Source organism: Nannobrachium achirus, assembly GCF_963921795.1.
Source record: "Nannobrachium achirus genome assembly, chromosome: 19".
NCBI classification, from domain to species: domain Eukaryota; kingdom Metazoa; phylum Chordata; class Actinopteri; order Myctophiformes; family Myctophidae; genus Nannobrachium; species Nannobrachium achirus.
This window is the reverse complement of record NC_137826.1, coordinates 41,233,281-41,248,248: the sequence shown is the minus strand read 5'-3', so window position 1 is coordinate 41,248,248 and position 14,968 is coordinate 41,233,281. Positions and strand designations below refer to the sequence as shown.

The following is a 14,968-nucleotide window of genomic DNA, read 5'->3' as shown; positions in this document are numbered from 1 at the left end:
TACACAGTAAATGACATCTGTCTACACATTGCTCCCAAAATGATGTTACTGTATTGTCTTGAAAGGCAAGAGTCAGGTAGGTCTATTGGACAATGACAGCAATCCTTCTATTACATTATTTCATTATATCTATGACATTTGTTTGTCAGTAATCCTATACGCCAACATGCTGAATACTTAATTGGATTACGAGGCAGGTAACTGTGGCTATAATGGGCGAGTTAAGCCTTTTGGGGGAGGGAGAGCTGGTCTCAGTATAAAAGCACTTGTCAACAGTTAAGAACACACTCTACACACTGTAGCAGAATATCTGAAGACTCTGTGGACACAGACATCTGAAATCAAGTAAGACTTCATCATGAATGTTTGGATGGATGTTGTGAAGCAGAGTAGCCCTGCCTGTAGCCCATATGCCTGATATCTCCCTTGGCCAGGGAGGTCTCCTTTGGCTGGCTATGTTTATGTGCCATGCAGGAGAGAGGAGACCCAGGTTCAAATCCAGGTGGTTACCAATGGATGGACGCATATACTGTAGGCTTGAGATTGAAGCTATAGGAAGCACACAATCATGGAATGTTGTCTGTATGGGATGGATAGATAGACTGATTGATTGATTGATTGATTGATTGATTGATTGATTGATTGATTGGTTGATTGATTGATTGATTGATTGATTGATTGATTCACTGGTTCATTGATTCATTGATAGATTGATTTAATACTTTATTAGCAGTTTGCAACAACGAAAAAGGCACAGAAAGTACAGTAATAGAAAAGGATGCTAAAAGGATTAAACCCAAATAAGCACTGGCTTGTTTCCATTGGGGCCCTGAAATCATCAGATAAGGGCTTTTCAACTGGTGGGTCGTGGTGGACCACTGGTGATCTGTGAAGGTATTGTATGCGGTCAATGGCCATTCAGTAATGTAGGAAAGTGAAGATTGTTGGTATCTGTGTGATAATGAGGACAGTGGAATTAAAGACCATACCGTATATTCATCATTATCAGTGGTCATTTGAGGACGCTTGTGCTTCAATTCCAAAATAATAATAATAATCTTTATTGTCCCCAAAGGGAAATTTGTCTTCACAGTCTGTTCAAACAAGAAACAACATGTAACACATAGCCAAAAAGACAACACAACATATCACATAGACAAGTCATCAGCACCCCACTGGGCCACTGTACACATAAAATACCCTCTTAGCGACGGGGGCGATTGTTAAGCAGATTGTTAAGTGCAGCAATGGCTGAGGGAACAAAACTCCTTTTAAACCGAACTTTTTGCCACGCCAAGGTTCTGTATCTTCGCCCAGATGGCATTAGGTCAAAGTGGCGATGCAGAGGATGGTCAGTGTCACTTGTTATTGAGAGTGCTAAGCGTGTAATGGCCTTATCGTTCATATCAGACAGTGTGGGTGTGGGAAGTCCAATGATCTTGGAAGCAATACGGGTAATACTGTAATGACTCAAGCTTAACTACTCCGGAAGTGGCTCAGCTCATTAAGATCCACATGCAGGCTCTGTCAAGAGGCACATGTGTTGTCAGGCAAAATTCCCTGATCTTACAGCAAACACATTGAAGTGTTGTTGTTCTTGATGTTGTTTACCTTTTCAACTAGGTACATATCTCTGTGAAAGCGGGATTTCCAAACTGGCATTTGGTGGAGCTAGAAAATGATTCGAGACTCTGGGCCCTATCTTAGGCCTTATGCCTATAATACTATTTTGAAAACCATGAAAGAGCTGTTCTACAAGCTCACAACACGTTGATGGAGTTGATGGTTATTTTCACTATTTTAAAGGAGTAAATAAATGACTTATGCCTAACACGATTAGGCATACTGTAAGTCATAAGTCCACAAGATAGGGAGCTCTGTCCACCGCTATATAACTCAAGAAAAAACCTAATCTTAGCCCATATCCCCATCCCACACAACAGTGGTTCCCAGGGTGAATCTTAGTCAGGATGGTGGTCCCTGGTTGATGGTCTCTGGTTAGTCAGGATGGTGGTCCCTGGTTGATGGTCTCTGGTTAGTCAGGATGGTGGTCCCTGGTTCAGAAACAGTTGAAAACTGCTGGGTTTATAAATGGCATCGAAAGGCAAGTGTCTCATTTGAGGATGACGGTAATACATTTACAAACTTGTAGTTTTTAAACTAGTCATTCAAGGCTTATTTGGCCATTTGTAATACAAATGACCAAATAAGGTCCAAAGAGTTTCCCCAGCGATGGTCTCCTATAGTAATTTCAGATTTATCGGTGTCATTCGCACTCTTATCGGAAGCTGTCGTTAGGGCTGCTTAAAGCTGAAAGAATACCCAGCTTTACCATTATGCCTAACCAGGACTTAAGACAAGAGGGAATGATACGAGGATCATATTACACAGCGTTGAGACTGATATAATTACCACTTAAAACTGACATGTCATTCTGTACAACGAACATAGCTGATCCTGAGCTTGTAGATCTGCTAATTTGGTTACGCAATACTGACGTATGACCTGTGCACTGTGTGTACGTCTATATTGGCCTAGTCTATTTTTGAGAGTTTTCACCTACAGCATAACGACACGCCCAACATATAGGGACTCCAGGGTTAATTAGGTTAATATCATAATGCCATTGGCATTAAACCACCGTCTGATCCAGACTTCTTAGAGGGAGAGATGTTAGTTAATGGATATGAGGTTATGAGGTTAATGTGTTGTGTAATGTGTGGCCTAATGTATATTGCTTCATGGGGTCAGTGCACCTTTGGAGGGCTGCTACAGTATCACAATAGACTACACTTGGTATAGACTACACTTGGTATACAATAGACTACACTTGGTTTATCATTGGATTCATTGGATTTACTAAGCGAATTAGAAGATTGTTGCTTGTTAATATTCTTCTGAAGAGTCTGAAGAGACACTTTTCTGTGCAGCACAGCACATCACATCACATCACAGGAACGCGCTATTGTCAGTAAGCGATAAAATGCTCCCACAAACACCCCAGGTTGTTCTGTCCAGGTTGGACTGAACCTAGTGCGCTGTCCGTGGTGTAAAGGTTCTGTCCGTCAGTTTGTCTGTCATTTGTCTCTTTGAGTCTCCCTGTCTATTCCTCTATATTTCTTCCTAATGCCTATACTTGCAAAACAAACAGGCATGAATAACCTTATGTTATTGTCTTTGACTGGAGTTACCTTTGCTATATTTTGATTATAATTGCTTACAAAGGAGGTTGATTATCCACAATTAAAAAGTAAAGGTTGTTAAAGATGTGAATTAGCAAGCTACTTATGCAGAGAAAGGTAGGCCTACTTCTCTTATGCAAAGACAAATATGTAACTACCCTTTCCTACCCGCTTAACCTATGGTATGTGACATTACTACTACAGTGTGCTTCTGTAATGAACTGAAATAGTTTACTAAAACATTTGACTTTAAAGGAACAGAATGTGCCAGATACATCCAGCCAGGGATTCCATCAGTGGATGAAGCTTGGTTCGCAGATGCACAATAATGGAAGGCTGATCATCCACCAGCAGCTTTGACTCATGAGCGGCGCGCACCGCCGTAATCTCATTTCGCGAGATTAACCCTACTTAACATCAAGACGAAACCTCAAGCCTTCTGTCATGTTGCGTTGAGCTAACAGACAGCGAGAGCTCAATGACCATCAGATCAACTTCAAAGTTAAACCATCTCTGTCACATTTTCACACTGCGTTCATCTCACTTGTGTTTGTCTGTCTCTCTCTCTCTCTCTCTTCAGAGAACAAAAAGGCCAAACAATCAACCAGAAATGGCCAGGTAAGTCTTGAAATATCTTCCTCTCCTTCACCTACAAAGAGGTTCATCCTTTACCCAGCATCCCTATTTTTGGTCATGTCAATACAGGCAAAAAGAAAATAGCAGATATACAATCTCACAAGATAGGACGACTTTGTCACTTTTCAACCTATCTTCGTATAATTGGTCCTCACTAATGTTCATGATAAAGTAGCATAATTTCTTTCTACTCTGCCTGTTTCTCAGAGGAGGGTTGTGGGCAGGTCAGAAACCCATCGTCTTGTGACATCATCGATGGGGAATCCAAGCTAATAGAAAATGCAGGCTTTCTGTTCCAGAAAATTGCAATGTTAAAGTGGAAGCTATTGTTCTCGCGATAATAAAATTCCAAATATGTTTTCAAAAATATTGTTTAAAAGAAAAATCTGTCAAAAGATGATGTCACAAGACTATGGATATCTGAACTTCCCACAGCTCTCCTAAGAGACTTGGACGGAGTAGATTCTTTTTTCCTTTTTTTTTTGCAATTTTATTATGAACATTACTGAGGACCTATTATATGAAGATAGGTTGAAAAGTGACAAAGTCGTCCTTAAGCACACCTATTTTGCATTGCAATCTCATTAGGAGGTAGGAGTCTAAAATAACTGCTACAAAGCTGATATCACTACAGAGGGAATGTTGCTGCCGTTCAATCTGTCAGAGAGGTGATCAGGGCAGGTTGAACTTGACACTGACCTTGCTATATACAGTAGAGCTCATCACGGCCATGACTGAAACAAGGTACTGGAGGAGTTTTAATTACACTCGGTTCCAGAGGCCAGTTGTGAGCCAGTTGTGAACTCTTTAAAGATCCATCCCACATTATATAAGAGGTTGCAGAGGCTCATGAAGGTCAAACATGTGTTTGAACTGGTCAGTTTACCCATGTCCATCAGGTGTACTGTATATTGGAGACCATGACATGTGTGAGTGGGTTTTGACAAAACCACTATTAATGTACCTGGTTGGCTCTCTGAAAAGAGAGGTGCACTTAGGCCAAGGTGATCCATACTTAGCTATACTAAACAGGAATTTACTGAAATAAAAAGGACTATGTCAGTTGTAACTGTGAATACTCTTTTATGGTTTTTATTAAACAATACTACTTTTACCAATTTTGACTCTCGCCCCTGACAAATAGGCCTACCCCATATTATGGTCACAAACCACTACCAACTTACACAAACTTTTATTTTGTGAAAGATGTAAACTAAAATAGCAAACCTGCTTTAAAACTAATTAAAACTAACTGATGTTGATAATGAAACTTTCGAAACGATAATATGATCAGAGGTTGGCCTGTCAAACACCTTCAGAGTCGGTCTTATCCTTGCCTCATCCAGCACCTCGTCCAGCAAATGACACAATCTCACCACACCTCCTGCACTAGGCTTTTTTTCAAACTGTGATTCCAAATTTAGTGGCATGAATTTGAAAATATAATCTCAGCACAGCCCAATATTGTAAAAGCCCAAACAGTGAAACATATAATACATACTGTAACATAATTACAGAAACTGAAGAGAAACTTAAATGGCAAACTGTAAATGGTGCATTTATATAGCGCCTTTATCCAAGGCGCTTTACAGAGATTGCACATTACATTCAACCATTCACACACACAGTCATACACTGATGGCGGAGGAAACCATGCAAGGCACCAACCTGCTCACCGGGGAGCAATTCTTCTGAGTCTTGCTCACAGACTCTTCAACACTTAAACTCTCGAACTTGGAACCTCCGGGTTCTAAGACGGCAACTCTACCCCTGAGCCACTGCCGACTTAACCATTCATAGGGGGAAATGATGAGTGACACATGACATTTAATTGAGACACTAACAGAGGATGTAGCCTACTGTAATTTAAGTTGTTAGATGAAGGGATAACACATTAAACCACCCCCAGTACCTAATATATGCTGTCTTCTGTTCCTGTGCAAAGGGTTTTCAAAAAGACCAGCAAAAGTGAGGCGGTAAGATATTTTTTTTCTAATACTCCTCTCCTCTCCTCTCCTCTCCTCTCCTCTCCTCTCCTCTCCTCTCCTCTCCTCTCCTCTCCTCTCCTCTCCTCTCCCTCTGTGATAACTGAAAGCCTAACGTCTATGTTCTGCCCTGTATCCTACAGATCACCCTCTACCTGGCAACCAGGGACTACGTAGACCATGTTGACAAGGTGGACAATGTTGGTAAGTTCCTGTTTCCTCTGTGTGTGTGTGTGTGTGTGTGTGTGTGTGTGTGTGTGTGTGTGTGTGTGTGTGTGTGTGTGTGTGTGTGTGTGTGTGTGTGTGTGTGTGTGTGTGTGTGTGTGTGTGTGTGTGTGTGTGTGTGTGTGTGTGTGTGTGTGTGTGTGTGTGTGTGTGTGTGTGTGTGTGCGTGCGTGCGTGCGTGCGTGCGTGCGTGCGTGCGTGCGTGCGTGCGTGCGTGCGTGCGTGCGTGCGTGCGTGCGTGCGTGCGTGCGTGCGTGCGTGCGTGCGTGCGTGCGTGCGTGCGTGCGTGCGTGCGTGCGTGCGTGCGTGCGTGCGTGCGTGCGTGCGTGCGTGCGTGCGTGCGTGCGTGTGTGCGAGTGCGTGTGCATGTGTGTGTGTGTGTGTCAGTGCGTGCGTAGAATACTAACATCAGTTATCACGTCATTATTTTCACAGATGGTGTCGTAAAGGTGGATCCAAAGAATTTCGGGGCCAAAAAAGGTACACATTCGTCAAAGACACTTCTAGGCTAGTCGAAAACAACGATAATCACGATCAATTTATGAAAAATTGCCGTGGATGTAAACCTTCAGAGTCATGCAATAAAAGACATCATGATAACAGAAGCGATCATTTTGTTGACAGTGTGGGTGGTGCTGGCGTGCGCCTTCCGTTACGGGAGTGAAGACCTGGACGTGATGGGCCTGTCCTTCAGGAAGGACATCTGGGTGAAGCGTCTTCAGATCTACCCTAAGGGCAGCCACCAGCCCACCCTGTCCCCCATCCACGAGACCCTGATGAAGAAGGCCGGAGGAGACAACGCCTTGCCATTCTCTTTTGAAGTGCGACATTATGACATTTACAGTAACACTACCAGTCCCCTTAAGTCACGTCTGCCCATGAAAGATTGCGATGCATCTCGGGAACGGGCTTATTGTGGCTAAAAAGACATATTTAGCCACTTGTACAGCAGACATGCCCCCACCCACTGAAAATAAAATCGTCAAAATCGCTAAAACGATAGAAAGCAGTAAATGAAAACATTTTAACACTCATCTTTTCTTTTCTTTTCTCTAATTACATTCTAAAATATGAACCCCACAAAGTTGTCCTTTAATGTGTCTCACACAGTTAACCACTTAACTACAGCTATACACTGAACCACTGGAAGTGTCTAAGCCACAGGTTCACAACCTTTACTGGATCAGAGCGCGCTTGAAAATCTTGAAAGCGTTCGTGGCCCACCCATCAGTTTTCTGAAAAACTTCAAATATGTATTAAAGAAAAAAAGAAAAAAAAATGTTTGTTGCTATATACTATATACTGTGCTAGCAACAACGACCCCAAAAGGGGTTCCCGGATTCAAAGGTAAAAACTCCAAAAAGGGGTTTCCTGTCTTAAATGGGTTAAAGGACGTCTTCACCCATTTTCAATCCATCTTCCTATAATTGGTCCTCACTACTAATGCTCATTAAGATGGTACCATTTTTGTCTGCTCGGTCCACATCTCAGGGGAGGGCTGTGGACATTTCAGAACCCTGCCTACTACCAGTGATATGAAAAACATAGTCTTGCATATGAATTTGCATGCTCAAGTAAAAGTGTGACCATGTTGTCTTTATTTCTTAAAACTGTATGAGGATCAACTTTATTTCATAGTAATCAATATTGTGATGATGTGTGTCTCCAGCTTCCCACCAACCTGCCATGCTCCGTCACTATCGACCCTGGCAGTGGTGACAAGGGCAAGGTAAATGTCACTTTCTTTTTCATTCAGTTCAATTCAATTCAATTCAAAGATGACAGCAGATTCACCTTACATTCACCTTTAAAATGTAGGACGCCCCACTTTGTATTTACGTTATAAGTTACACATGTCCATCTTTATAAGACCAAGGGCATGTCAAGGAAGATTTCCCACAGTGTAACTTGTTAGCATTGACCCTACACAGTAAAATGCTTAGTGTTAATTTACCCATTCTTTCTGGTCCTTTTGGTTCGACTTCCACTTGTACTCTCAGAGAATACTCAAACCATATCCACTAGGTGGCGACAGTACCTCTCAAAACCCCTCACTTAGTACTTGATCTTTTACTTGATCTTCTTGAATGCAAGGCATTGTGAGCTGTTAGATCTGCTATTTTCAAAAGAGTTTTATACATTTGAAAACTTGGGGCATTCTGCATCATCCTGAGTTCATTTTTATTTCCTTGTTGAGTGTTTCTACATTGCAGTATTTATACTTTAAAAAAAAATCACACCCGTGTGAAGTGGAGCTGTGTGTGTGTGTGTGTGTGTGTGTGTGTGTGTGTGTGTGTGTGTGTGTGTGTGTGTGGATCATGTGTACCGATTTTTGTGACATTTGAAGAAAATATGTAGGAAAAGGAGCAAAAAGTGTGTTTTGGAGAAAATTCAAGATGGCGGAAAATCTATCATGGCGCAAATGGGCGTGGCATCCAGGGAAAAAATATTTTTAATTTTCCGACCTACGGTTCAAGAGTTACAGGCCAAAACGTAAAGTGGGGTGTTATGGCGCCACCATGCGGCCAAATGACACAATTATTTTTTATTTAATCCTTGAAATCATTATGAACCTCCTCTCCAAGTCTTGAAACTCTAGCCCCTATGGTTTGCGAGAGACAAATAATTGAATGTGAGTTTTTGCGATTCCCATTATAAGTCAATGGGGAAAATTAATTCACTAATAAATTAATATCAATTAAACTATTGAACCTTTCTCTTAGCAAGTTACTAGCCCACGATTCCCGAGTAAGCCGGTCGATTTGACATATGGCGCGAGTGTGTGGTGGCAAAACTGTGGGACTAGTAGCGTGCCGAAGTTTAGGAAGTTCAGGCTACATACAGACACACACACACACACACACACACAGACAGACAGACCCACACGGCCACGTATAGGGAGCCTGTGCTTCACACAGCTCCAAAAAGTATAAAAATGTACAGTAGTACTTTTCCCACCACTGCATAGCCTAAGCATATACTGTACCTGTGTAGGTGCTTACCTTTTATCTTTTGCATTGCAGGCCTGCGGTGTTGACTTTGAAGTGAAAGCCTACCTCGCCATGGAGGCTGACAACCCTGATGAGAAGATTGAGAGGAAGTAAGTTCTGTCTCATCAGTCATTCCTCTCACGCTCTCTTGTCTTTCCACGTCTCTCTGCTATCTCACCTCATTATGCTTGATTTATACTCCGTTGTACGACATGTCGAAAACAGCGTGTTGGGAACTTGTAGATTGGCAATTCTTTTGCCAGGTGACATCACCGTTGTACGACAAAGTATAAATCAGGCTCTGGCCTGTCTCAAACATACATTCTCTCTCTCTTTTTAACTGCTACATCAACTCTACTCGTCTGCTCATCCCTTTCTTCCACAGGGACAGAGCCCGCCTTATCGTCCGCAAAATCCAGTTCGCTCCAAGCCAGGTTGGCGACGGACCCAAGGCGGAAATCTGCAAAAGCTTCATGATGTCAGACAAGCCAGTTCATCTGGAAATCTCCATGGCCAAAGATGTACAGTATATAGCAAAACGTCCTGTTCTACATGGTGGCCTTTATACAGTAGTAGGCCTACATCTCAATGATCCACCCACTAAACCAATGAGTCGTTAACAGGCCGGGACTTTCCAAAAATTGGGAAATCTCATCATATACGGTCGTGGGTAGTCCAGTTTGAACTTTTTACAGTAAGGTCAGGAATATTTACAGTAAGGTCAGGAATATGTTGAATTTTGTGCAAGTACAAGAACATGCTTGAATTTGGTATTGGGTTATTGATAATAAACCCTATACAGTAGGTAACAGTTACCAAACACCAGTGCAACTCTATGCTCTAGTAATAAACTGTAGCTTTTGAACTGTAGAGCACATCACTGAAACGAGGGGCTTGTAAAACAATCCCACCCATACAATGACAATGTTCAGTAATACAGTTTACAGTTTAGGCATTTAGTAGACGCTTTTAATCCAAAGCGACTTAGAATAAGCAGGTAATACATCACTATAATAAACAAGATAATATGTCAGTACATCAACAGCAATATAACAAATGCAAATGAATATTTATCTAGAAAAACAATATAATCAGTCAAGAAAAAAAGGTTCTAAAAAACCTAAAAACAAATGCTAACTATAGCTTCATGTATGGTCATTGAGTGTTACAGTTACAGAGTCTGAAAAGGTGAGTCTTCAGTCCACGGCGAAAGCTAGCGAGTAATGCTGCACTTTAGACCACTGACAGTGGTCTAAAGTAACTAAGTACATTTACTCAAGTACTGTACTTAAGTGCAGTACTTGTACTTAGGTACAAGTACAGTTTTATTTCCAATTTTCAGTACTTTTACTTTACTACTCCACTAAATCTCAAAATCCCACTACAATTATTTGAAAACATACTAGTTACTTTGTAGATTTTGATTAATATTACAAAACATACATTACCCAGCCCTACCAGTATATACATTTCGCTCATTTGAAAATAGACAATCTACAAGCTCACTATGCAATGCGTCGTGAGCTTGTAGATCGGCTGTTTTCAAAAGTTTTTTATACATTTGAAAACACTACTTTTTCCATCGCTGGACACTCATGAGAGTTCTTGTTTTGCCCACAGCTGTTTTTCCATGGAGAACCAGTCGGCATCAATGTCAAAATCAGGAACGAAAGCAACAAGACAGTCAGCAAAATCAAAGTCACCGGTTGGTTCTTCAGACATTTTGAAAAGCTTTCTGTTGCTCTGATCTAACATCGCACTAATGTTTCTGAGAAGAAAACACAAGAAGAATCGCATGGCAATGTATAAAACAGGCTTAACCTCTGTCTGTCCCTGTCTCCATCTCAGTGGACCAGCAGACGGATGTGGTCCTGTACTCATCAGACAAATACACCAAATGTGTCCATAGCCAGGAGTTTATGTAAGTAAACTACAAGTTCAAGGGACGGAGGCACAGTGCAGAACTGTATACGCGATATGAACCGATGAATGATGCGTGACTCGTGCTCTATACCTGCAGGGAGACAGTGAACCCTGATTCAAACTATGAAACGACATTGATCATCACTCCTCTGCTGGCCAACAACGGGGAGAAGAAAGGGCTGGCGGTGGACGGACGGCTGAAAGACGACGACACTAACCTGGCCTCATCCACAGTGTGAGTATACACACACGCACGCACGCACGCACGCACGCAAGCACGCACGCACGCACGCACGCACGCACGCACGCACGCACGCACGCACGCACACACATACACACACACACACACACACACACACACACACACACACACACACACACACACACACACACACACACACACACATAACCCTGCTTACTTGTGTTGCCCTTCTTCTCTCAGGGTCCGTGGTGGCCAGGACCAGTCTGTGTTGGGAATCCTGGTGTCCTACAAGGTCAAAGTCAACCTCATTACAGCTGGAGGAGGGTGAGTGCCATGTGTGCATTACAGAATGTGTCATGTTGTCTTTGGGCAGATTCTCACCCTTTGTTCGGTAGACATTGTTGCATTTTTTATTTGGTGCGTTCACGTTCACACTGCACTTTGTGAAGAAAGTCAAGGAATTTCACCAAACAACAAATGCGACACTGCTGCCTTATGGTCAAAATGAGAAATGATCTAAACCTGTGCCTCACACAGTAGGTTACCAAAGACTGTCATCAATTATTAACGGAAATCACACTTATAGGTCTACTGCTATTGTATATAGCATTGATTTCCCCCTGCAAACATAATATCTATGTGAAAATATACAGTCTAATATATTAAAGCACATATATTTTATTTATGTCAGGTGATAGCATTGTTTGTGCAACAGCAAATTAACCACGTCTGTCCACGGGACATCTCTCCTGCCTCCTACTTCTCCCACTGTTTACAAATTCTTCAACCCACAATGCCACATATTTTGTTTCATTTCATTGCATTCACACCAACAGTGAAACAAACTCTGGTGCGCGTATAAGCGAAGCGAGACCACAATTATTTGCGGATTCGAAATGTATTTTGTTTGATCTGCACCAGAATTCGCACGAACCTTCACACCAGCCCAAACAAAGTGCACAGTCCGTCAAAACACTCCAGACTTCGTTTTATTCGCAGTAAAACATTGTCCAGTGTCCAGTGTGCCAAAAAGTGTTTTATTGCCCTGACTAGTTTCTAGGGTCAGTTGGTATTTTTGTCTAAAAGAATAGTCACACATTAGTCACACATTCGACAAAAGAGACTAACTGGTGATGTCCCTGGTTTTATTCCTGCAGCCTGCTGGGCGGCCTCATGGCCAGGTGAGTAATGTCAATTAGTGATGACTTCACAGCCCACACACATCCATAGTCCAAAGAGAAGCAATGGTGTCCTTGTGTCACTGATCCGTTTTGTCTTTGTTTCACAGCGATGTAACAGCGGAAGTTCCACTGATGCTTATGAACCCCAAACCAAAAGGTAAACGTGTGCATGCAGAGCACTCATTCACAAATACAACATCACAGCTTCATAAACATTATTCTTCAGTATGTCCTGATGATGGAAAAACTAATTTTCCTTTTACCTCCCCCCTTCTATCAATTACCTTGACCGATTGAGCAGAAGTGTAAGTACAAGACATCATCATATCATTGAATTAATCAGTGTTGTTGTTATCACATTAGAATAATGATTTTTTTTTTTTTTTTTGAGCGGTGGTAGACCGCTCCTATACGTGGCTGTGCGTGTGTCTGTAGCCTTTTTCCTCAGCGTTTTGCCATAGCAAAATGTGTGTACGTAGCATCATGTTTGTCTAGTGATGTCATATGTCGTATGCCTGTAGCCTTTTTCCTCAGCGTTTTGCCATAGCAAAACGTGTGTGTGTAGCATAGCCTGTACATCCTAGCCTTTTGAAGACTTATGCAAGCACGACCACCGCTCACTTCACATTGGGTGTGATTTTTTTTTAAGAACTTCATATATGTTAAAATATCAGCAAGAATGAAGGGGAAGGTGTACAAGACGGTTGTGAGACCAGCTATGATGTATGGTTTGGAGACAGGAAGCAGAGCTGGAGGCAGCAGAGAGTAAAATGTTGAGCTTCTCTCTGGGAGCAAAAACAATGGATAGGATCAGGAATGAGTACACCAGAGGACAGTGCCTGTTAGATGTTCTGAAAATAAAGCCAGAGAGGCCAGACTGAGATGGTTTGGACATGAGGAGGGATTGTGAGTATATCGGTAGAAGGATGCTGAGGTTGGGCAGGAGGCCTAGAGGAAGACCAAAGAGGAGATTTATGGATAGTGAAAGAGGACATGAAGTTAGAAGGTGTGAAAGAAGAGGAGGCAGAGGACAGGGTGAGATGGAGGTAAATGATTCGCTGTTGAGACCCCTGAAGGGAACAGCTGAAAGGAAAAAAAGAAGATAGCATGTTAAAGTAAACACAATGAATACAATGTTATCTTAATCAATCTTTATGGTACAGTATGTGCTGCCATCTTTTTAGTTGCTTGGACATTGTTGCAATAACCTCCCCATCGGGAGAGAGACATAATATAAAACGTACAGATCTTCAAACGTGTGTTGTCTTTCTAAAAGATTTCCTGATTTTCTCCCTACAGGGTTTTGGAGTAAAACTGGGGTTTTAATGTCCTGTATTCAAGGTGGGTTATGATGATCATGTCTGTGTGAATGCATGTGCAAGCATGTACACATACAGTACATAATATAGTATTTGAATGTGTGTGTGCGTGCGTGTCTGTGTCGGTAGTAACTCCTCTTTACAATATGTCTTTTCAGAGAGGATGACACCATGGACGTTCACTAGCAAACAAGTGAAGAAGAGGAAGAAGAAAGGGATGATATCTTAAGAAGAAAAGAACAGAGCAAGGAGGAACTAGGAAGAATCTGATGAGTAGATGTGATTCCATTGGGTAAAATATACCCAATGGAAATCAACAGAATGACCTCATCACGTTTTCAGCTCTTTAGAAGAGTTGGTTCTCTTGCAGATGTTGAATTTGTTATTTAATGATACAGGATAGTGGAAGAGTGGAGGGTGTAGATTGATGGTAGTACCACTGTAGATCCATGGACACATGCACATGCATATTACTATAGTACTGAACTGCATGTTCATTGTTCACACAACTAAAGACCTCTCCACCCTCCTTTGATGGGAAAGATAGGTGTTGGGCTCAAATCCCACAAAGGCTGCCCTGATCTACTCAGCTCAAGTTTATTTGTGCAGCAATAGCCCTTACCCATTATAATTCTGGGGGCGAACTTTCAGCGCAATTAGCTGATGTACAATCTCACAACGTTCCACAATGCAACACGTTGTGAGCTTTGAGATTTGATGTAGAGAGGAATACTAGTGGGCCTAGTATAGAGCCTAGGGGGACTCCAGTCAACTACGTAAGTATAGGGTTTAAGTTGTTAATAACTGTTACTTTCTCAAAAGACCTTACAGGCCCACATTTTAAGAAAGGACACAAATGACACATCTTGCCCTTAGACCTAAGGCCAGGTGAGGGAAACTCCAAAGAAAATCTAGGGAAGGATTACAAAAGAAGAAGGGACCCCTTTCCTGGATGTGGTGATGGGCAATATCCAAATGCAAAACAATCAACAGAACAACATTAAATGTCCATGATGATAAAGTGATAGTAATAGTAATAAATTGTACACAATATTAGTAGTATATTTATACACATTGAGGGATATAAAGGGTCAATAAGCATGGTGCTGGCGCACACAGGACAGACAGCCATAGCCAATAGTGGGAGGGGGAACCCGCAGGACTGTCAGTGTCCAGTGTGGGCAACTTGGTAGGCGACCCATAGTTCTCAGTTCCGTATTGGGTCATTTTAATAATGTTGTGTTTTTCTGAAGAATGGGTCTGACTTTGTTTCTGAAAATACAATAAAATTATGTAAAAAGCAGGTTTTTGATTTTGTTAACTTC

At 41.9% G+C, this 14,968-nt stretch overlaps 1 protein-coding gene across 1 annotated transcript; it reads left to right on the top strand.

Moving 5' to 3' along the window:
- Window positions 1–4,738: 4,738 nt before the first annotated feature.
- Window positions 4,739–13,636, top strand: arr3a (arrestin 3a, retinal (X-arrestin); the record flags this gene model as incomplete). Its single annotated transcript, XM_080748628.1, has 12 exons — window positions 4,739–4,747; window positions 5,914–6,007; window positions 6,653–6,849; window positions 7,698–7,757; window positions 9,052–9,128; window positions 9,404–9,539; window positions 10,639–10,723; window positions 10,867–10,939; window positions 11,039–11,176; window positions 11,384–11,467; window positions 12,301–12,324; window positions 13,624–13,636. The coding sequence occupies 12 exons, from the start codon at window positions 4,739–4,741 to the stop codon at window positions 13,634–13,636; spliced, it is 990 nt and encodes a 329-aa protein (XP_080604754.1).
- Between the last annotated feature and the right edge of the window lie 1,332 nt (window positions 13,637–14,968).